Source organism: Larimichthys crocea, chromosome XVIII (assembly GCF_000972845.2).
Source record: "Larimichthys crocea isolate SSNF chromosome XVIII, L_crocea_2.0, whole genome shotgun sequence".
NCBI lineage: Eukaryota > Metazoa > Chordata > Actinopteri > Sciaenidae > Larimichthys > Larimichthys crocea.
The window spans coordinates 21545794-21567421 of NC_040028.1; the positions used below are offsets into that span (position 1 = coordinate 21545794).

Consider the following 21628-nt stretch of genomic DNA (forward strand, 5'->3'; position numbering starts at 1 on the left):
GACATGAAGGATATTTTTGACTATGTCAGTAGAGCATCTACAGCATGCGACACCTTCAGTGTTAATGGATGAAACAAGACAATTGTAGCTGAACTCTGTATTACTAAGGCTGCGGCCTGTACAGCTTGCAAACACTGCGGCATTGCTCTGGCTATTGATCTAATTTAGACGAATAGTATGCTACGGGTCTAAGTTTTCCTCCAAAAGGTTGGGTTAGCACACTGGTCATAAATCCACTTCTAGCATCACACATTTGTATAAATGGTTTCTTATAATCTGGGAGTGCTAAAACTCCTGAACTCACTAGTAATTGTTTTACTTGTACAAACGCATGTTCTCCCTCCGGAGTCCATGTGATCACTTCATTAGCTGCCATGGGTTGATCATAGATAAGCATTTGAAGTGGATGTGTTACTTCAGCATAATTGGCAATCCATGCTCTACAGAAGTTAGACATTCCCAAAAAAGACATCATTTGTTTTTTTGTCTGTGGTTTGGGTGCATGTAATATCGCAGTTTTCCTATTCTCATCTAGGTGTTTACCTTCAAGAGAGATATTGAAACCTAGATATTTCACTACTTCTTTCCATAACTGCAATTTATTTTTACTTACTTTATGGCCCTGTTCCACTAAATATTTTAATAGAGCAATAGTGTCAGTTTTGCAATCTTGTTCATTTTCTGAGGCCAGCAAAATATCATTAACGTACAATAATAGCTGACTTCCTCTTGGGGGAGTAAATTGTGCTAAGTTAGATGACATTGCCATTGAAAAGATGGTCGGACTTTCACAATATCCTTGTGGGAGTCTTGTGAATGTATACTTTTTACCTCTATACTGAAATGCAAACCAAAATTGATCTTCTTTGTGAAGTGGTATAGAGAAAAATGCATTAGCTAAATCTATCACTGTAAAATATTTAGCTTTTGGATTGAGTTCATTTAACAGAGTGTGTGGATCTGGTACAAGGGGAGCACGTGGTATTATTGCTTTGTTTACTGCTTGCAAATCCTGTACCATCCTTTCTTTACAGGAAACAAAGGACTATTGCATGCTGCATTTGGACACTCCTAATAACTGCTGCACTCAGTAAATCCTGTATTATTGGTGTTATTCCTTCTTCAGCTTCTGGTTTAAGTGGATACTGTCTCTGATACGGCCTGTAAGAACTTTTTGGAGTTATTTTAACTGATTGTACCCCTTTAATGAGTCCCACATCAGCTGACCCCTTGGACCACAACTCTTGGGGTAGATTAGTTAACTCTAACTCTTCGTCAGCAGTTAAAGTGTATCAATCGGTGATAGAGTCTAGACTAGTTTCTCCACTGAGGTGTACAGCCTTGACCGCTTGTGTGACCCAGTTCCAATGGGTGCAACACACGTTCAATTTCCCCCCCACTTCTCTCCATTCATAGTTTGATCTTTTTATTTTTGAGATAAATCCTTCCACTGTGAATTTATCATATTTGAACAGGAAATGTGTGGTGTGAGTCCCCCCCTAAACAGTTTCATTTCTGGCTTCTGGAGACTCACCACACAAGCACAATTTCCTCTTTTGTCCCAGTATAGTTCAGTAAGAGTTACTTTACAGCTGGGCTCTCTTAAGAATTTGTCATGATATTCCTTATCTGGTCCACGCTCGTGCCGACAGTACATTGTGCAGTGTAACTGTTCGGGTGTATGTGTTTCAACATTTTTCATCTCAGCGGAAGGAATGCAGGTTTTTACTAATTTCATTAATTCTTGAGTTATGCTACTTGGTCCTGTTTGAATTAGATCTAAACTGTACCAGTAGTTCACTGTTAGTTCAATTTTGTCCAGTACTACTGCTATCTCTAGTTTAGTCATCAGATCTCTCCCTAAAAGGTTAACGGGACACAATTGTGATGACGCAACTGAGGCCAGCATACTTCTCTTTGTTCTTTGTTCTTTGTTTCTTCTCTCTTAAGATCACTAATTTTTAGTGGTTTGGTCAGAGGTTCAATAGTTACATGTCCTGTGGCTGACCTGACTCTCAAACCGCTATTTAGCTGCAAAGGGAAATTTTCTTCTGTTTCGCTACGTCGCACAACTGTTCTACAGGCTCCAGTGTCACACAAGAAAGTTATTGTTTTCTCTTGCACTTCTAATTTTATCCATGGTTTAGTTCCTTCCTGTGATAGTAGAATCTCAGCTGTCTGTAACGATAGAATCTCATCTACCTCCCCTCCTTCCTCTCCTCCTTGGAGCTCTGCAGTCTCTTGCATAGTGTCCAAATTTTCCACAATTGTCATTTTCTTCTCTTTTAGTAACTTTCTCTTCTCCTTCTATTTTCTTTCTCTGAATACCGGCTTATCTGGCCCTAGCTTCTATAAGCCACAACTTGGCCTGTAACAGTCCTTCTTTCCTTGACTTACCTTTTCTCTTTCTCACTAATAACTTTCACCAACTCTTCACATTCTTATACATCCAATCTTCCTACGAAAACATACATTTTTAAAATATTTAACATTATCAGGATTTAAATGGTAAGTGGACTATAATTATATAGCACCTTTCTAGTCTTCTGACCACTCAAAGCACTTTACATTACATATCTCACTGATGGCATTGGCCAATTGCTCATCAGTTTTAAGCATTTACACACCGATGGCACAGCCTTCGGGAGTTTCTTACTGAACTGAAGTCTCTCTCTAAGTTTCTTACTGAACTGAAGTCTCTCTCTAAGTTTCTTACTGAACTGAAGTCTCTCTCTAAGTTTCTTACTGAACTGAAGTCTCTGGCCAATAATCAAAATTCAACTTACTCTTTTGTTTTCTCAATCCTGTGGGTTCGTCGTTTTTTGTGTGGTTGGCCCCGTCACTGCCTCCTCTCTCAGATGGTCCTGGTTCACGCCAAAACAAGGTCTTAGGAACCTCGTGGCGGTTTTCAGTCAATATACCTGCAGGTTTTTTCCAGTGCCATCGCTTCCAGAGGAGAACAGATATTGGGGCCCCACGTTGGGCGCCAGATGTTACGGGAATTTGAAAGAAAAACCCTTAAATAAGGAGGATCGGATTCAAAGCATCAAAGTTTAAGTTGAATTTATTGTTCTTGTACAAGAGGAGTGTTTCACAGTGCAACACACTAAAGGGGTTACAGAGAAAAAGGCTCCTCGAGGAGCGTTAACAGTTTCTTCTTATACATTTTCCTGAAGATGGGCTGTCTCAACCCCTGTAAATTGTTAACAGTCAATTTGCATATAATGCATTTAAACAGCTTTCTTCAACATATCACCTAATGAGTAGCCAGTATGTCCCCAATCTTGATGTCACCTCTCTGACTCATTCTGTTCTGAAATCCCTCTATTTATACATTAACCTGAACTTTACCTGACCCTGCCAGTCTCAGGAAAACAGCAATAAAGGGAAGTGCCCTAAGGACATGTAATATAAGAACAAACATCGTATAAGTTAAAACATCCAACTAGCTGTGTAACCCTAATTTTTATAACACCTCTGATGTTTTTTCTCCTGCAGAGAAACTTAAGATCATCACGCCGCTGAAGGACACAGAGGCCATGGAGGGTAAGGAAATTGTCCTGAACTGTGAGGTAAACCAGGAGGGAGCAAAGGCCAAGTGGCTGAAGAACGAGGAGACGATGTTTGAGAGCAGCAAGTACTTGATGGTCCAGAGAGACAACGTCTTCTCCCTGAGGATCAGAGACGCACAGAAGGGAGACGAAGCCGACATCAGCATCAACCTGACCAATCAAAGAGGCGAGCAGGCAAAGAGCTCTTGCAAACTCTCTATCAAAGGTCAGTGAAATGAGGAAACAATCAGTACACTTTAAACAATATGTTCAAACACTGCTCATTTCTATAATGGCTGCTATGTTTTGTCTCATTCAGAGGAGAGTCTGAGGATTGTGGTTCCTCTGGAGGACATCGACACTCAAGAGAAGAATACTGTGAGCTTCTCCTGTAAGGTCAACAGGCACAACGCTACGCTGAAGTGGATGAAGGGCGGCGCAGAGATCGCCCTCGACAAACGCATCATCTACAAAGTTGACAAAGACAAGCACACACTGACCATCAAAGACTGCACACTGGCAGATGAGGGCGAGTACACTGCCGTAGCCGGAGACAACAAGTCCACCGCAGAGCTGATCATCAGCGAGGCCCCGACAGACTTCTCCATGCAGCTGAAGGACCAGACCATCACCGAGTTCGATGACGCAGAGTTCTCATGCAAGCTGACCAAAGAGAAAGCCGATGTCAAGTGGTACAGAAACGGACGCGAGATCAGAGAAGGACCAAGGTACGTCGCCATAGACCTTCATCTATAAACTTTAGTGAGAACTTCAGCAGCTGAACAAATTCAGTCCTGACTCTTTTAAATGACTTCCTTTTATTTTCACAGATACACATTTGAAAAAGATGGAAAACTTTGCACCCTGCGTATTAAGGAGTGCAGACCCGATGACGAGTGTGAATACGCCTGTGGCGTGGACGAGAAGAGATCCAGAGCCAGGCTCTTTGTTGAAGGTGAGGTTCTTTAGAGTTCACTCTGTAAAAAATGTTCACATATCCATTACTTCCCATTCTTTTTCTACTCTGGATGACCCCTTTATTAATCTCTTTCTATCCTGCAGAGATCCCAGTGGAGATTGTCAGACCACCACAGGACGTGTTTGAACCTCCAGGCTCGGACATCGTGTTCGAGGTGGAGCTCAACAAGGACAGAGTGGAGGTGAAATGGTTGAGGAACAATATGACGGTTGTCCAGGGAGACAAATACCAGATGATGAGTGAGGGTAAAATCCACAGACTGCAGGTCTGTGAGATCAGACCTCGAGATCAGGGAGATTACAGAATCATTGCCAAGGACAAAGACGCCAAGGCCAAGCTGGAGCTGGCAGGTGAGAGATCAGGGGTGGAGGCGCAGTGAAGTCAGATATTATTCAACCAGTAAAGAGGGAGATTTCCTGTTTCCTGTAATATAACTAACTTGCTCTCTTCTTTTCCAGCTGTGCCTCAGATTAAGACAACAGACCAGAACTACGTCACAGACGCCAGGAAGCCCATCACCATGGCTGTCCCCTACAGCGCCTACCCACAGGCCGAGGCCGACTGGCTGTACAACAACCTGAGTCTGCCAAAGGACAACATCTACACATCCGCCGACCGCACAGAGTACCGGCTGAAGGACCCCGTAAAGTCTGACCAGGGCCGCTACAAGATCATCATCAAAAACAAACATGGACAGGGAGAAGCCTTCATCAACCTGGAAGTCATCGGTGAGTTCTCTGAACACAAGCACAAAGTGAAAGTCAAGGCATGTTAAAGTAAGTTAAGTAACTAAAAAGTACTTTTTTTTTGCCCCTAGATGTCCCAGGACCTGTGAAGAACCTGCAGGTGATCGACACCGCCGATGGTGAGGTCAGCCTTGCATGGGATGAGCCTCAGAGCGATGGTGGCAGCAAGGTCATTGGCTATGTGGTAGAGAGACGTGATGTGAAGCGTAAGACCTGGACACTCGCCACTGACCACGCCGAGAGTCCTGAGTACACAGTGACCGGCCTGCAGAAGGACTCCATGTACCTGTTCAGAGTCTGCGCCCGAAACCGGGTCGGCAGTGGACCCAACGTAGAGACCGACAAACCTGTACAGGCCAAGAACAAGTTTGGTAAGAATTGTATTTATATTTTTAAGGTAAATGGATTAAAAAACAAGTGAATAGAAGTAGTCCAGGATGTGGTCTTGCACCACCATCCATGACGCTTGAGGGACACCAAATTAGGTTTTTTTAAACACATTAACTAGCTAAAGACAAGGGAACAGTACCACCCCTATGCCTTCCTGTGTTGGTTGAAATACATAAATGATATTTGTAATGAAACTGACAGAACAGCAGAACAGGAAGAACTCGTCTTCTTTTCTTTTTAGATGTTCCTGAAGCTCCTCTGAATGTGATCGTTGGAAACGTAAACAAGTTTGGCTGCACCGTCTCCTGGGAGCCTCCCGAGTCGGACGGAGGTTCTCCCATCACTTCTTACATCATTGAGCTGCGTGACAGGACGTCGGTGAAGTGGTCGCCCGTCCAGGTGACCAAAGCCGATGAGCTCAGCGCCGTTATTAACGACGTCATTGAGAACAAGGAGTACATCTTCAGGGTCAAAGCTGAAAACAAAGCCGGTGAAGGCAAGCCCAGCGCCGCCTCCCAGCCCGTCAAGATCATGGATCCCATCGGTAAGTTTGGCTACAGGACAAAATATTAATGAAATGATTAATTAGAGGACAAGTTGACATAAAACGTGGAGGGCATCCAGCTCTTTGTGCAGTAAAATTATCAGTGGTTAAAGCAATATTGCCATCATCTTCATCATCTCAGTCTCTGCCCCCTCTTCAGTAATATTTATTTCTGGTTTCCGTCCTCTGCAGAGCGTCCCAGTCCCCCTCTGAACCTGGTCTATCAGGACCAGAACAAGAGCTCTGTGCAGCTCACCTGGGAGACTCCTCTGAGGAATGGAGGCAGCATGATTACCGGATACATCATCGAGCGCTGTGAGGACGGTACCGACAAGTGGCTCCGCTGCAACGCCCGCCTCTGCCCCGACCTCACCTACAAGGTACAGATAACCACTCAGTCCTGATTTAGACTTTTAGTGTTCAAACTCTATAGCTGCTTTACGGTAACTCTATCCAGATGGCTCAAAAGTCATCCACATACTAAGTAGTATAAAACCCTCAATTAATACGTTGTAAAGTTGTTAGAGATTTAAGACAATGTCACCATGAGAAGCTTTTTCTTTGTACGTTGGTCTTTTTAAAATATTTTTCCCTGACACCATTGTGGGATTCATTCTCTCAGATTCACTCACAAATGTTACTTTATTTTATTTTAACATAAACTTTCCTTTCAGGTGTCTGGTCTGAAATACGGAGCCAAGTATAACTATAAAGTGTTTGCTGAAAATGCTGCCGGAGTCTCTGACCCGTCCAACATCGTCGGACCTCTGTTGGCCGATGACCCACACTGTGAGACTTCTTTAATGTGTTTCAATATCAACGACTCTTAAATGTTTTTTTGTAGCTGTTTATGTAAAGCAGTTTGGTATAATGATGGCTCTTTCTCCCCTCTCCAGTTGCTCCAAACTTTGACCTGAGCGGTTTCAAAGACGGCCTGGAGGTGATCGTCCCTCAACCCCTAACCATCAGAGTCCCAATCAGCGGATACCCGACCCCCGTCGCCAAGTGGACCTTCGGAGAGAAGGAGCTGACCACCGATGACGAACGGGTCTCCATGATGACTAAGTCCACATTCACAGAATTGATTGTTACGCCAAGCGTCCGCCCAGACAAAGGCATCTACACCCTGCACCTGGAGAATGATGTCACATCTGTCTCTGGAGAGATTGAAGTCAACGTCATTGGTACTGACGATGTGTCTGTGGAGACAGTTGATCTGAAGCAGTTTGTGATTAACACAAATTAAAGAACTAAAAACTGTACAAATTAAATAGCTTTTATTTTTGATTAAATATGTTTTTGTTTGCATTGTCCAGCGGCGCCCAGCGCTCCGAAGGACTTCAAGGTTCTGGAGGTGACTCGACAACATGTCCACCTGACCTGGGAGGCTCCTGAGCATGACGGAGGAAGCCCTCTCACTGGCTACCAGGTGGAGAAACGGGACGTGTCGCGCAAGACCTGGGTCAAGGTAGGACATCAATATCTGCATTCATAACTTGACATCCTAACCTCACCTCCTGCATCTCTAGTGTCTCCATGACTGTCTCTTTGACCTGACATCTAACAATAATTTAAAAATCTGTTTCTCTGTTCTCTTTTTCAGGTGATCACAGGAATCCAGGATCAGGAGTTCACCGTTACCGATGTGGTTGAAGGGAAGGAGTATCTGTTCAGAGTCACCGCCTGCAACAAGTGTGGACCAGGAGAGCCAGCATACATTGATGAGCCCGTCAATGTCTCCTCTCCTGCCAGTGAGCATGCATAATTACTCTTGTGTTAATTTCTTTAAATCCTTGTGTTATATGCAGTATGTACGTATGTTTACAGTACATTACACACAGGACATTCAGGATGCATGGTGCTAGACTTAAGAGACATAGTCTGGGTTGTTTTGACTTTCCAAAAATGGTCTGCCTTTCAGCTTTATACAGTCCTAAGGAACTTTCTAACCCCTCCATCTCGTTTCCCTCCAGCCATCCCCGACCCTCCAGAGAACCTCAGATGGAGAGACAAGTCAGCCAGCGGCATCTTCCTGACATGGGAGCCACCAAAGTATGATGGTGGATCTGGCATCCGTGGCTACAATGTGGATCGTTGCCAGAGAGGAACCGATAAGTGGGAACCCTGTGGGGACCTGGTACCTGAGCTGAAATGCCAGGTGACAGGCCTGATCGAGGGCCAGTGGTACGCCTACAGAGTCCGAGCTCTGAACAAACTTGGAGCCAGCCAGCCTTGCAAGGCTACTGATGAGATCCAGGCCGTTGATCCCATAGGTACCTAGAATTGACTAATTTATTCCATGTACAAAGTTATTCACAATTATTTTTATTTACTATGCAGAATTTAAAAAAGGATTTTTCTTCCCTTTGTCAATATTCTAAATGATATTCACAATATGTGAGGTCAGTCAAAGTTTTATTGAACAAAACCCTGACTCCAATCAAAACACAAAGATTTACCAACAATGAACACCAGAGGGCGTTCTACACCACACACACACATAGTAGCATGCTGTGAAATACGCATTGATGTTGTGTGGATACATGAATGTTTTGTAGTATTTACCAAGAGACAGTAAAGTTGTATTTGTTTTCTTCAAATTTCTGAATGACCTCTCATTTTCATTTTCTCTGCAGAGCCTCCAGAGATCCAGCTGGACGCCAAACTGCTGGCCGGTCTTACCGCCAAGGCTGGCAGCAAGATCGAACTCCCAGCCGAGGTGACTGGTAAGCCGGAACCCAGGGTGAAATGGACCAAGGCTGACCTGGTACTCAAACCTGATGACAGGGTGTCCATCGACACCAAGCCAGGACACTCTACCGTTAGCATCGCAAAGACCAAGAGAGATGACAGCTCCACCTACATCATAGAGGCCACCAACAGCAAGGGCCGTGCCACTGCCACCGTTGAAGTCAACATCCTTGGTAAGACCAGATGACAACAGAGAAAACAAAAAAAGAAAAAAAGTTTTTATCTTGACATCTGGTTAATTAAATTTCAAATCTGCTTTCCTCACACAGATAAGCCTGGTCCTCCAGCTGCCTTTGACATCTCTGAGATCACCAACGAGACCTGCTTCCTGGCCTGGAACCCTCCACGTGACGATGGCGGTTCCAGAGTAACCAACTACATCGTTGAGCGCCGTGCTGCAGAGAGCGAGATCTGGCACCGGCTGTCCTCCACCATTAAACAGACCACATACAAAGCTGTAGGCCTGGTCAAATTTAAGGAATACATCTTTAGAGTCTTTGCTGAGAACCAGTTTGGTGTTGGCCCACCTGCTGAACACCCATCCATCATCGCCAGATACCCCTTCGGTAGGTCACTTGACCATAGGACTTATGTTTATCACATGAATATGTAATCTTAAAGTAAACTGCGAGGAAAAATATCAAAGTTTTAGTTCAGTTAGCTTATGCCTCTTGATTTGTCCTTAGAAACTCCTGGGGCTCCTTACAAGCTGGAACCTTCAGACATTGCCAAGGACTCCCTTACTCTGACCTGGTACGAGCCTGATGAGGACGGAGGAAGTCCCATCACCGGATACTGGGTGGAGAGATACGAACCTGACCATGACAGGTGGATAAGATGCAACAAGCTGCCAATCAAAGACACCAACTATAGGTGAGTCTAACCACTCCACTGTCTGAAATGAGTTTTACACCGAGCTCCTTTCTTGGATTTAGATCTGCTAATTTGGCGTGTTTTCCTCTGCAGAGTCAAGGGTCTTCCCACCAGGAAGAAGTACAAGTTCAGAGTCCTAGCTGAGAATCTGGCTGGAACTGGAAAACCCAGCAAAGAGACAGATCCAATCCTTGTCAAAGATCCTATTGGTACAAACGTGTTTCCGTACTCACTTTATTTGTGTATGAACATCAAAAACCTGTTCAGATAAAAACATCATGGTTTAACTCTTCCAGATCCTCCATGGGCTCCTGGTAAACCCACTGTGAAGGATGTGGCCAAGACTTCCTGCTTCCTGATGTGGACCAAACCGGAGCACGATGGTGGTGCAAAGATCGAAGGCTACGTCATTGAGATGCTGAAGAGTGGTACCACAGACTGGATCCGCGTGGCAGAGGACATCAACCTCCTGGAGTACTTCTTGAAGGGGCTGATGGAGAAGCAGGAGTACTCTTTCAGGGTGCGAGCTGTTAATGTGGCCGGAGAGAGCGAACCTAGCGAGCCTAGCGACCCAGTGCTCTGCAAAGAGAGACTCAGTGAGTAGAACTGATGGATCAACTGCTGCCCAAAGTCCTGCTATGTTAAATGAATTCACACATTCAACATATGACGGTATATCGTTGTCCTCTCCAGACCCTCCTACTGCTCCTCGCTGGTTGGAAGTCGTCAACATCAGCAGGAAGAGTGCTGACTTGAAGTGGACAGCTCCTGAACGTGACGGCGGCTCAAAGATCACCAACTACGTGGTGGAGAAGCGTGACGCCAAGCGTAAAGGCTGGCAGGCTGTCGACACCACAGTCAAGGAGCTGAAGTACACCGTGTCGCCACTCAATGAAGGATCACTCTACGTGTTCCGCGTTGCTGCAGAGAACGCTGTGGGCGTCGGACCGTTCTGCGAGCTGGAGGACTCTGTGCTGGCCAAAGACACTTTCAGTAAGTGTAGAGTAGTTTTAGTGATGTATACATTTAACTATTTTAATCAGGAGGAAGAAAATTGATCCCCATTGATCTGTTGATGAATAATATTCTTTTTCTCATAGCTACTCCTGGGCCACCTTACGGCCTTACTGTCAACGCTGTGACTAAAAGATACGTGGACCTGCAGTGGGAGGAACCTAAGAACGATGGTGGCAGACCAATCCTCAAGTAATTTTTTTCCCCAACACATCTTTATTAGCAAACGTTAAATAAATTCATGCCATCCTAATGGTGGATTATTTTTATGCTCCCTACCAGTGTCACAGTGTAGTGTCGAGATTTATTCTGCAATTAGGAGCCGTTGGTCCTGTGTAGGGGGATGCTACCTTACCATGATTCCTCATGATAGCTATTTTTCAGGTTTTTATGTCAGAGTATTTGTTGTTTACCTTGTGGTGACTCTGGCCTCCAGGTATTCCATTGAAAAGAAAGAGAAGCTTGGAACTCGCTGGGTGAAATGTGGAAAGACTTCAGGTCCAGACTGTAAGTACAGAGTAACAGACGTCATCGAGGGAACAGAGGTTCAGTTCCAGGTCTGTGCTGAAAACGAGGCTGGCGTTGGTCATCCAAGCGAACCCACCGAGATCCTCACCATCGAAGATCCAACAGGTTAGTCCAGTAACAATTGATGGCTCAGTAAGAAACTATACAGTAAAGTGTAAAAAGAGGCTAAATCCTTTTGCCCTGTCCGTTCCAGAAATGCCATCACCACCCATCGAGCTGCACGTAACTGGAGCCGGCCGTAACTTCCTGTCCATTGCCTGGAAGCCTCCGCAGAGGGATGGCGGCTGCCCCATCACCGGCTACCACATTGAGATGTGTGAGCCAGGAACAGAGAAGTGGATGAGGGTCAACTCACGTCCAGTGAGGGAGCTGAAATACTGCGTGGAGGAGGGTGTAGTCCCTGAGAAGGAGTACATCCTGAGAGTGAGAGCTATCAACAGCGTCGGAGTCAGCGAGCCATCCGACATCTCTGAGAACGTCTTCGCCAAAGAAACTGACTGTAAGAGCTAAGCTTAACGCTGTCCTTAATGTTCAATAAGTCAACAAACTGACACTAACAGGTGAATGTTTTTTTTTTATGTGTGTGTTTTTTAAGGTAACCCAACACTGGAGTTCCAGACTCTGGATCTGGTTGTTGTGGAAACAGAGAAGCTGCACATCCCAGTTCCCTTCAAAGCCGTCCCCTCACCCAGAATCACCTGGCACAAGGACGGCAAGGAGCTTAAGGCAGATGAACGTCTCGGCTTCAGGTCAGTGTGACATGACCCATTTTAAAAGTCCAAAAACACCTGTTTTGATTGTAAAAAGATTGTTACCTTTGGACAGAGCCAGAACTAATATCTTTGTAGCAGCAGGGCTAAAACTTTCTTCATTACTGTCCAAAACCATCCCAAACTAAATGCTGGCAGTCCCCAGATTATAAAATTGCTGATTTTCTACAATTAGATTGTTTGTATTCAACAGGAAGGAGTATACTGCCTGTCACCTGGAAATCGACAGCAGCCTTCACCCTGATGCTGGACAGTACAAAGTCACTCTGGAGAATACACTGGGAGCTGCCAGTGCCACCATCAACGTCAAAGTCATTGGTACTCTATCCACAGTTTTTACATTATCACATAGACATTATCACATAGACATCAATCACATTGATTGTGATTGATGTGATTGATGTTCTGACCAGAACACTCTTTTTTTTAACATTGTCTTTCTGTGTTCAGGTCTTCCTGGTCCTTGTAAGGAAATCCTGGCCTCTGAGATCACAAAGAACTCCTGCAAAGTGTCCTGGGATCCTCCAGACTATGACGGTGGCAGTCCAATCATTCACTACGTCCTGCAGGTCAGAGATGGTGGCATGGTTTTATTTCTGACTCTGCTTGGTTTGAAGGTGAAAACTGATCATTTGGTTTGTGATTTACATGCAGCGCCGTGAAGCTGGCAGGAGGACGTATGTCAACGTGATGTCTGGAGAGAACAAGATGTGCTGGAACGTTAAAGATCTCATCCCCAACGGAGAGTACTACTTCAGAGTCCAGGCCATCAACAAGATTGGGGGAGGAGAGTTCACTGAGCTCCGCAACCCAGTCATCGCAGAGGACCAGAAACGTAGGAAAAAAAATAGGTTTATTGTCTGCTGTGGCTCTGGAGGAGAAGAGACTTGAGTTTGCAACCAGGAAAGAACTAACTGAAACCTATCTCTCATCCTAGATGCTCCTGACCCACCTGTGGATGTGGAGACCCATTACCCAACATCAAGCACCATCACTCTGACCTGGAAGCCACCAATGTACGACGGTGGCTGCAAGATCATGGGCTACGTCCTGGAGAAGCAGCAGAAGGGCGAAGACAAGTGGGAAAGATGCAATGACTTCTTGGTGCCTGTTCTGTCCTACACCGTCAGAGGTCTGACGGAGGGCAAGAACTACACCTTCAGAGTCAAAGCTGAAAACGCCGCCGGCATCAGCGAGCCATCACGCAACACACCATTCGCCAAGGCTTCGGATGCCATCGGTAAGGAGCTCAGAAATGTCTCATTGTGATCTTCTGTCTTTAATAATAATGCAGCTGTTGAACGTTTTGTTAATTTCACTTTCATTCTTTCTCAGATCCTCCAAAGGTTTTCCTGAGCGGCAGCCTGCAGTCCGGTCTCAGCGTGAAGCGAGGCTATGAGATCTGCCTGGACGCCAACATTTCTGGTTCGCCATATCCTGAGATCACCTGGTACTGGAACAACCAGGTGATCCGACCTGAACCGCTCCGCAAGAGGCCGGAAAAACCCCTGAAGAAGAAGGTAGAAAAGAAGGAAGAGGAGAAAGAGAAGGCAGAGGCAGAGAAAAAGGAAGGGGAGGGAGAGGTGAAGGAAGGAGAAGAGAAGAAGGAGGGAGAGGAGAAGAAGGAGGAGGAGAAGAAGGAGGAGGAGAAGAAGGAGGAGGAGAAGAAGGAAGAGGAGGCAGCAGAGCCAGAGGAGGAGGAACCCGACTACCCGACGATCAATGAACGTCTGACCATTGACAACAGCCGCAGAGGCATGTCCTCTATCATCATCAGGGACTCGATCCGCCGCGACCATGGCGTCTACATGGTGAAGGTGCAGAATGACCACGGGAAAGCCTCAGTAACCTGCGAGGTCAATGTGCTCGGTGAGATTTCTTCTCTCTTTTTTGGTGTCATAGATTTGGTGTCATGTCATGCATGAGCATTTTTAAAAAGCCATACAAGATTTAATGAAAAAAGCTGCCACTTTGAAACATTTCATGGGTAAAACAATCATTCCCGCTGTCTGCAGATGCTCCTGGGCCTCCAGTGAACTTCAAATTTGAGGAGGTGAGGAAGAACTCTGTCATTTGCAAGTGGGATCCTCCTCTGGATGATGGCGGCAGTGAGATCATCAACTACACTCTGGAGAAGAAGGACAACTCGAAGCTGGAGATTGGCTGGAGCTGCGTCACCTCCACACTGAGAGGATGCCGCTACCTTGTGCCCAAACTCATTGAGAAAAAGGAGTACCTCTTCAGGGTCCAGGCTGAGAACAAGTTCGGCGCTGGTCCACACTGCGTCTCCAAACCACTCATTGCCAAGAATCCTTTCGGTATGGTATTATTAATTACTAGCACAGTTCATGCTAAGAAAAAAGTTTTTTCAGTCTTCTGACGTATTCTTATTTATTTCCTGCTGTCTCTTCTCTTTCGTTCTCCTTAGAACCTCCTGAGGCCCCCGAACAGCCACAGGTTGAAGACATCACGGCCCACAGCATGCTGGTCATCTGGAACGAACCCAAAGATAATGGCAGCCCCATCTTGGGATACTGGGTAGAGCGCCGCGAGATCAACAGCTCTCACTGGGCACGTGTCAACAGGTGAGGAAAAGTAACAACAAAATGTTTGTCTTCTACTAAGACTCTGGTCTTAGAACCTATTGAAACCTCTTTTTCTGAATGCTCCTTTCTGTACTGATCTTCAGGGAGATCGTCCCTAACACTGAGCTGAACGTTGAAGGTCTGCTGGATGGTTACACTTACATCTTCAGGGTGGCGGCTGAAAACCAGGCCGGCCCCGGAAAGTTCAGTCCCCCCTCTGAACCTATGACTGCCCAAGCTCCAATCCGTATGTAAACTTTTTCGAAAACTTGTGTTCAGTACGACTCCTTTCTTATCTAGCGTGCTGTTTATTTAAAATGAGAAAAGAATCAGAAAACTATGATCATGGAGAAACCTCGAGAGTGACGAACAGGACAAATTATGTCCATGAAAATATCAATCATGTCCCATTGCTGTTTATTTGTGACACTGCAGTGCCTCCTGGACCTCCAGTTGCCCGAGTGGAGTCGACCACTGACCATTCCATTAATGTGGAGTGGGACCCACCTGCTGACAATGGTGGAGGAGAGGTCTTTGGATACCATGTGGAAAAGGTCAAATCATCAAGTCACCTCTGATTCTTCTGCTTTATTTACATTTGTTTTCAGACTTTCTCGACAGAGAACAAGAACTTGTTGATGATTTCTTTGTGTTCTTTGGTGTTCTTCAGGCCGTGTTTGGTAGCAAGGACTGGTCCAGGGCTACAGAGCGTCTTCAGAAGACTCGGGCTTTCACTGTCTATGGAGTCCGTGAGGGAGCCAAGTACATGGTCAAAGTCATTGCCTGCAATGTTGCCGGAGAGGGAACACCAGGATTCACAGAGTCTGTGTTCGTCCGGTATCCTGCAGGTCAGCAGAAGAAAAAAGAGACTGAACTTTGGATGTTTGATTCACTGTTGATGGAAATCTCATCATCGTTTTTTTTTGGTTGTTGACTTCTTTGTTTGGTTACCTTACCTCCACAGAGAAGCCAGTGATTGAACTGGACCTGGCCACCAAGAATGGTGTGATCGTCAGAGCTGGAGAGACACTCAATGTACTTGCTACAGTCACAGGCAAACCTTATCCATACATCACCTGGACAATAGAGGATGCCAAACCTGACAAAGACCGTGTGGAGATCCTCACTGAAGGCAACAATAGCATTGTTTCAATCCAGAACGCTCAGAGAAAGGACAGCGGCAGATACCATATCTCCGTTTGCAACCCCAGCGGCATCAAGGGTGCTTCGATCAGAGTGGATGTCATGGGTGAGTGGAAGTTGAGGAAGGACTTGATGATACGGAAAAAATAGGAGTTAATTGGAATTAATTTATGCTATGAAAATAAAAATGAACACAGTGGTATAATATTGTTTTATCTTCAGATGTACCTGGACCTGTCACGGATCTGAAGCCCGTTGTTGTCACTCGTAAGATGATCTTCCTGAACTGGGACGACCCTGTGGATGATGGAGGCAGCGACCTGACTGGCTTCATTGTGGAGAGAAGAGATCCAAAATCCAAGACGCAAACATGGAAGCAGCCTGTTGAAACCATGGCATCCAAGTGTGAGTGCATGGGCATTGTGGAGGGACAGGAGTACATCTTCCGCGTTATTGCCAAGAACAAGTACGGTTTGGGACCACCCGTCGAGCTGGAACCCATCACGGCTGTGGACGCACAGGGTGAGTCCTAAAAACACTTGATCAAAGTCCTTCCTTCAGTGTTTAGGAGAAACATGTGAATTTGTACTTAAAACTAATTATTGCTTTGGTGGTCATGTAGGTCCACCATCATATCCCGAGAAGTTCCACTACACTGAGCGCACCAAGAGCTCCGTCACACTGGCCTGGAAGCCACCGCGTAATGATGGTGGCAGCCCTGTCATCGGCTACTTTGTTGAGAAGAAGAGGCAGGACAAGCAGGCTTTCGAGCCCTGCAACACGGAGATCTGCCCCAACATGACCATGACTGTGGAGGGCCTGGACGAGGACTGGATGTACGAGTTCAGGATCAAGTGTGCCAACCTAATTGGAGAGAGCGAGCCATCCAACCCATTCGCCATGATCATCCAAGATGATGAAGGTATGGCTGAAAGACAGATTTTTATTGAGAGAATGCTATTAGGATTAAACAATTAGGGTGTTTATAGTGCAGATTAGTGTTTTCATCGTGTGCTGATTTGTTTTGTTGCTGTTCTGTCCATCTCAGTGTCTCCTGAGGTCCACATGTTGAAGCAGTTCAAGGCTGACACCATCACCGTTAGGAAGAATGAGCCCATTGAGATGCCCGCTGACATCCTGGGCCTGCCCATCCCTAAGGTCGAGTGGACCAAGGATGACGTAGTGATTGAGCCCACCGAGACTCTGCTGATTGAGACTGAGGTGACTGGCAGGTTGAACTGCAAGTCTGTGCTGTCTATCCCAGCAGCCAACAGGAGGGACCAAGGCAGCTACACTGTGACTGCCTCCAACAACATGGGCTCAGCCAAGCACATCATCTATGTCATGGTGCTGGGTGAGTTGAAATCCCTGAATACCACCAAAAAAGACAAGATCTGAGAAAAATAATGTGTACTCAATGTGTACTACTTTTTCTCTCCCCTCAGACCGGCCACTTCCACCCAGGAATGTGACAGTGTCCAACATCAGGGCAGAGTCTTGCTACCTCCAGTGGGAGGCACCACTGGATAATGGTGGCAGTGAGCTGACCAACTACATTGTTGAGAAGAAGGAAATACGGACAGAGGAGCCAGAGGTGGAAGAGGGACAGGAAGCTCCACCTGAGCCACAGTGGGAGGAGGTTACCAGCAGCATCATTGAAAAGAAATATGGGGTATGTCCCGATAATAACAACAATAATAATGATGATAACATGGTTGTCATAGGCCTTTAAAGCCCAATTTTCACAACCTCCCTCTCCTGCAGGTGTGGAACCTGGATACCAACAAGACCTACATGTTCCGGGTCAAAGCTGAGAATCGCTACGGCAAATCTGATCCCTGCGCAACTGAGGAAGTCCAGATTATAGACCCATTCGGCCTTCCTGGCCCACCAGAGAAACCAACCATTGCAGAGTACTCCAAGACCTCCATGACCCTAACCTGGGAGCCTCCCAGAGACACTGGTGGCTCTATGATTATTGGCTACTGGCTGGAGAAGAGGGAGAGAGGTACTGACTACTGGGCCAGAGTCAACAAGATGCCGGTCACCAAGAGGGGCATGAAAGGCTGGGAGTACCAGGTTAGTTGCTGAGATGTTATTTCTGTCATAACTCTGGGTCTTTATAGTGTAAGATCTACATTTGAATTAAGCTTTTGTCAACCTCCTAAGTAGAACCTTAGGGTAAACCCAAGCAGACCTCTGGACATTTAAGAAGGTTCATTTGCAGACCCCCAGTAAAGGTCTGTTTGGATAGCTAGCCACAGGATTCTGATGAGTCCCCACAACTTTATGTCTCTTCCAGGTGACCCGTTTGTTTGAAGGAACAGAGTACGAGTTCAGGGTGGCTGCCTCCAATTCTGCAGGAACTGGACCATTCAGTGGCCCATCCGACTCTGCCTTTGCTGTTGATCCACTTAGTGAGTAAAAAGCTACTAGCTTCTTTTTAAAGCACTGGATAAAAAATCACCCAAATTGCTGAAGTCCTACTTTATCAAATTGTATACTGTTTTCACAAACTGCTGCTCTTCACTCCAGCTCCTCCAAGCATGCCCGCTGCTCCAGTGGTGGCTGATAAGACAAAGCACAGTGTCACACTGTCCTGGACTCCACCAGAGAGGGATGGAGGAAGCCCCATCACGGGCTACCTCATCCAGATCCAGGATGAGGGATCCTCAGTGTGGATGACAGTGAATGACCCAGAGACCGTGCACCCCACTACTGAGTATACTGTGCCCAGCCTCCGTGCACTGAAACACTACCGCTTCAGGATCATTGCTGTCAATGCCATTGGCGAGTCTGACCCCAGCCCTCGCACCGGCGAGGTTAAAATTGAGGATATCCAGCGTAAGTCCTACTTTGAAGTCTTACTGCAACAAATAGATGATAACCAAAGGTCCAAAGTTTTTTTCTGATGGTTCCACTGTTTCTTCCTCAACAGTTGGACCTTCCATCAACATTGACATGACTGTCGATGACCTGCTGTACGTTCGTGCTGGAGAGCCATTCAAGATCCCTGCCTCCATCAAGGGCCGCCCTGTTCCTAAGGTTACCTGGGACTATTATGGCAAAGCCAAGTCACACAAGAAGGACAAACTCCACACACTGCCTGAGGACTCTCAGGTGAGACTCATCACAACCCGTTCATTATTTCACCACATAGCCACCACAACACGGAGAAAGGACTGTGAAGTTCTAACACCATCTTCTGAAGGGATCAATTCATGTTTTATAGATTTGAATCTTTACTTACAAACTGTTTTTATGTATTCAGGTTGAATCCACTGACACCACGTCCATCGTGACTGTCCCTGTCAGTCTGAGAATCCACTCTGGACGCTACACCATCACTGCCAAGAACAAGTCCGGACAGAAACACGTCAATGTCAGAGTCAATGTCCTTGGTATGTCCCTGTTTTACTACAAACCTGAGCAGGATTTTCTACAGTCTGCATGTTGGAGTTGTTGTTTGGTTGCTCTTCGATGTCTGACTATGAGTCTTCCTGGGTGCAGATGTCCCTGGAGCTCCAAAGGAACTGAGGGTTACTGACATCACAAGGTCGACAATGAGGCTGATCTGGAAGCTCCCCGATAGTGATGGAGGAGAAAGAATTAAGACCTACTTCATTGAGAAGAAAAGTCTCACTGACAAGGCCTGGACAACGGTAAACATCACCAATCTTAGCAAGTCTATCTTCATCAGAACTGAGGTAACGTAATGATTTTTTTTGCAGTTGATTAACTGATTGATTGATTGGCTTGTTTTCAGGTGAATGCAGCTTGTGCCAGCCAGGCTTATGTTGCGCCAGGCCTGCTGGAAGGTCAGGACTACCTGTTCAGGGTCCGAGCTGAGAACAGACTTGGATTTGGCCCATTCACTGTCACCACTGATCCTGTCCGGGCCAGAGACCCCATCTGTGAGGACACACCTACAATTACTACTTAGATAGAAATACTAAAAACTCACTGTGATTGTTGTATGGCTAATCTTCCTCTTTCTCCCTGTATAGACCCTCCTGACCCCCCAACCAAGGTGAGGGTCAACCTGGTGACAAAGGACACAGTGACTTTGAGCTGGGAGCCTCCCAAAAACAACGGTGGCTCTCCGGTGAAGCATTACATCATCGAACGTTTGAGCTGGGACACCAGCGGCAAGGAGAAGGAGACCTGGAAGCAGTGCAACAAGAGAGAAGTGGAGGAACTCACCTTTGTAGTGGAGGACCTGAAGGAGGTCAGTACTTCAAAGGAGCTCCAGTTCTTTAACTTGTAAGAAATGAATGTGATAAATGCTCTTACTGACTGGTGACTCTCTTGTTGTTGATGTGCAGGGAGGAGAATATGAGTTCAGAGTAAAAGCCGTGAACGCTGCTGGACCCAGCCGACCCTCCGCCACCGCCGGACCTCTGGTCATCAAGGATCAGACATGTGAGTGACAGATGCTTCAGCCAATCACATGCTGTTAGAAACATTCCTTATATACCACTGTTGACAAAAACTTCACAAGGCTTCTAATAAAACATCTGTATGTTTCTGCAGGCGCTCCCACTATTCTGCTGCGTGAGGCCATGGAGGGCGAGGAGGGCTGTGATGTCAGTGTCGTGGCAAAGGTGGGCGGCTGTCCATTCCCCACGCTTACCTGGCAGAAAGCCACCCTGGCCAAACCTGAGGAGAAGACCGCCGTCCAATATGACCAGCACATCAACAAACTGGTCACACAGGACAAGTGCACTCTGTTGATCCAGCAGGCCAGCAGGCATGACACTGCCCTCTACAGCCTGACGGCAAGCAACAGCCTGGGCACAGTGACCAAAGACATCAAGGTCTCCGTGTTTGGTGAGTATTGTGACGTTACATCTGGTTATCATGGTGATAGCTTACCAGAGGTTTTCTCATTTTGATGCTATACGAATGACTCACTTTCCTTCCCTCCTCGTGTAGGACCTCCTGGCCCACCTGTTGGACCAATCAAGTTCACCGAAGTCTTTGCAGACAGGATTGGCCTGGCCTGGAACCCTCCCACAGATGATGGTGGATCCAAGATTACCAACTACGCGGTTGAGAAGCGCGAGGACAACAGGAAGTCCTGGGTCCATGTTTCCAATGACCCCAAGGAGTGTGCCTACGTGGTGACCCGCCTGACTGAGAACCACGAGTACGAGTTCAGAGTCATGGCCCAGAACAAGTTTGGAGTTGGACCTCCACTGGTCAGCGAATCAGAGAAGGCCAGAAACTTGTTCAGTAAGTTCAGATGAGTCTACCTGTTGTGTTTCATCATTTAAAGACCTGATTTAAACCTGTAGAGATCCATAACCTCACTGTTTTACTGATGTATTGGTTATTGATAACTGTCGTGACCTCTTGTAGCTGTCCCGGGTCAGTGTGAGAAACCGACTGTGACTAACGTCTGTCTGGAATCAATGACCGTCAACTGGGACGAGCCCAAGTACGATGGTGGCTCCTCCATCACCGGCTACTACGTGGAAAAGAAGGAGACCACCAGCAAGCGCTGGACCCGCGTTACCCGTGAGCCGATCCGAGCGCTGCCACTGGGCAACAACTGGGATGTCACCGGCTTGCTGGATGGCGCCATGTACCAGTTCAGGGTCATCGCTGTCAACGCTGCTGGCTGCGGTTTGCCCAGCGTGCCCTCTGACCCCATACTCTGCAGAGACCCCATCAGTAAGAAAGATTTTTCATGTTGTTAGTTATCTAATAATCATTAATAATTTAATAGTTTACAGTGGTTTGTTATCTTTA

The 21628-nt window shown here is 46.3% G+C and overlaps 1 protein-coding gene across 1 annotated transcript in view; it reads left to right on the forward strand.

Moving 5' to 3' along the window:
* Window positions 1-21628, forward strand: part of LOC104936443 (titin) — a 195555-nt gene that overhangs the window by 110252 nt on the left and 63675 nt on the right. The window contains exons 122-171 of the mRNA XM_027290741.1: window positions 3499-3777; window positions 3871-4279; window positions 4382-4506; window positions 4614-4880; window positions 4989-5258; window positions 5348-5647; window positions 5908-6210; window positions 6403-6590; window positions 6885-6999; window positions 7107-7394; window positions 7527-7678; window positions 7814-7961; window positions 8184-8483; window positions 8847-9134; window positions 9231-9527; window positions 9648-9834; window positions 9928-10043; window positions 10131-10430; window positions 10528-10827; window positions 10935-11040; window positions 11285-11481; window positions 11570-11875; window positions 11972-12125; window positions 12340-12464; window positions 12597-12715; window positions 12801-12981; window positions 13084-13386; window positions 13482-14015; window positions 14162-14464; window positions 14575-14731; window positions 14836-14978; window positions 15167-15285; window positions 15402-15579; window positions 15696-15980; window positions 16097-16396; window positions 16497-16796; window positions 16923-17228; window positions 17320-17546; window positions 17639-17953; window positions 18177-18291; window positions 18410-18718; window positions 18813-18994; window positions 19146-19275; window positions 19385-19536; window positions 19641-19788; window positions 19882-20102; window positions 20200-20296; window positions 20408-20704; window positions 20810-21109; window positions 21236-21550. Of these exons, the coding sequence (XP_027146542.1) occupies window positions 3499-3777; window positions 3871-4279; window positions 4382-4506; window positions 4614-4880; window positions 4989-5258; window positions 5348-5647; window positions 5908-6210; window positions 6403-6590; window positions 6885-6999; window positions 7107-7394; window positions 7527-7678; window positions 7814-7961; window positions 8184-8483; window positions 8847-9134; window positions 9231-9527; window positions 9648-9834; window positions 9928-10043; window positions 10131-10430; window positions 10528-10827; window positions 10935-11040; window positions 11285-11481; window positions 11570-11875; window positions 11972-12125; window positions 12340-12464; window positions 12597-12715; window positions 12801-12981; window positions 13084-13386; window positions 13482-14015; window positions 14162-14464; window positions 14575-14731; window positions 14836-14978; window positions 15167-15285; window positions 15402-15579; window positions 15696-15980; window positions 16097-16396; window positions 16497-16796; window positions 16923-17228; window positions 17320-17546; window positions 17639-17953; window positions 18177-18291; window positions 18410-18718; window positions 18813-18994; window positions 19146-19275; window positions 19385-19536; window positions 19641-19788; window positions 19882-20102; window positions 20200-20296; window positions 20408-20704; window positions 20810-21109; window positions 21236-21550 (11556 nt within the window). The remainder of the gene's footprint in view (window positions 1-3498; window positions 3778-3870; window positions 4280-4381; window positions 4507-4613; window positions 4881-4988; window positions 5259-5347; window positions 5648-5907; window positions 6211-6402; window positions 6591-6884; window positions 7000-7106; window positions 7395-7526; window positions 7679-7813; window positions 7962-8183; window positions 8484-8846; window positions 9135-9230; window positions 9528-9647; window positions 9835-9927; window positions 10044-10130; window positions 10431-10527; window positions 10828-10934; window positions 11041-11284; window positions 11482-11569; window positions 11876-11971; window positions 12126-12339; window positions 12465-12596; window positions 12716-12800; window positions 12982-13083; window positions 13387-13481; window positions 14016-14161; window positions 14465-14574; window positions 14732-14835; window positions 14979-15166; window positions 15286-15401; window positions 15580-15695; window positions 15981-16096; window positions 16397-16496; window positions 16797-16922; window positions 17229-17319; window positions 17547-17638; window positions 17954-18176; window positions 18292-18409; window positions 18719-18812; window positions 18995-19145; window positions 19276-19384; window positions 19537-19640; window positions 19789-19881; window positions 20103-20199; window positions 20297-20407; window positions 20705-20809; window positions 21110-21235; window positions 21551-21628) is intronic.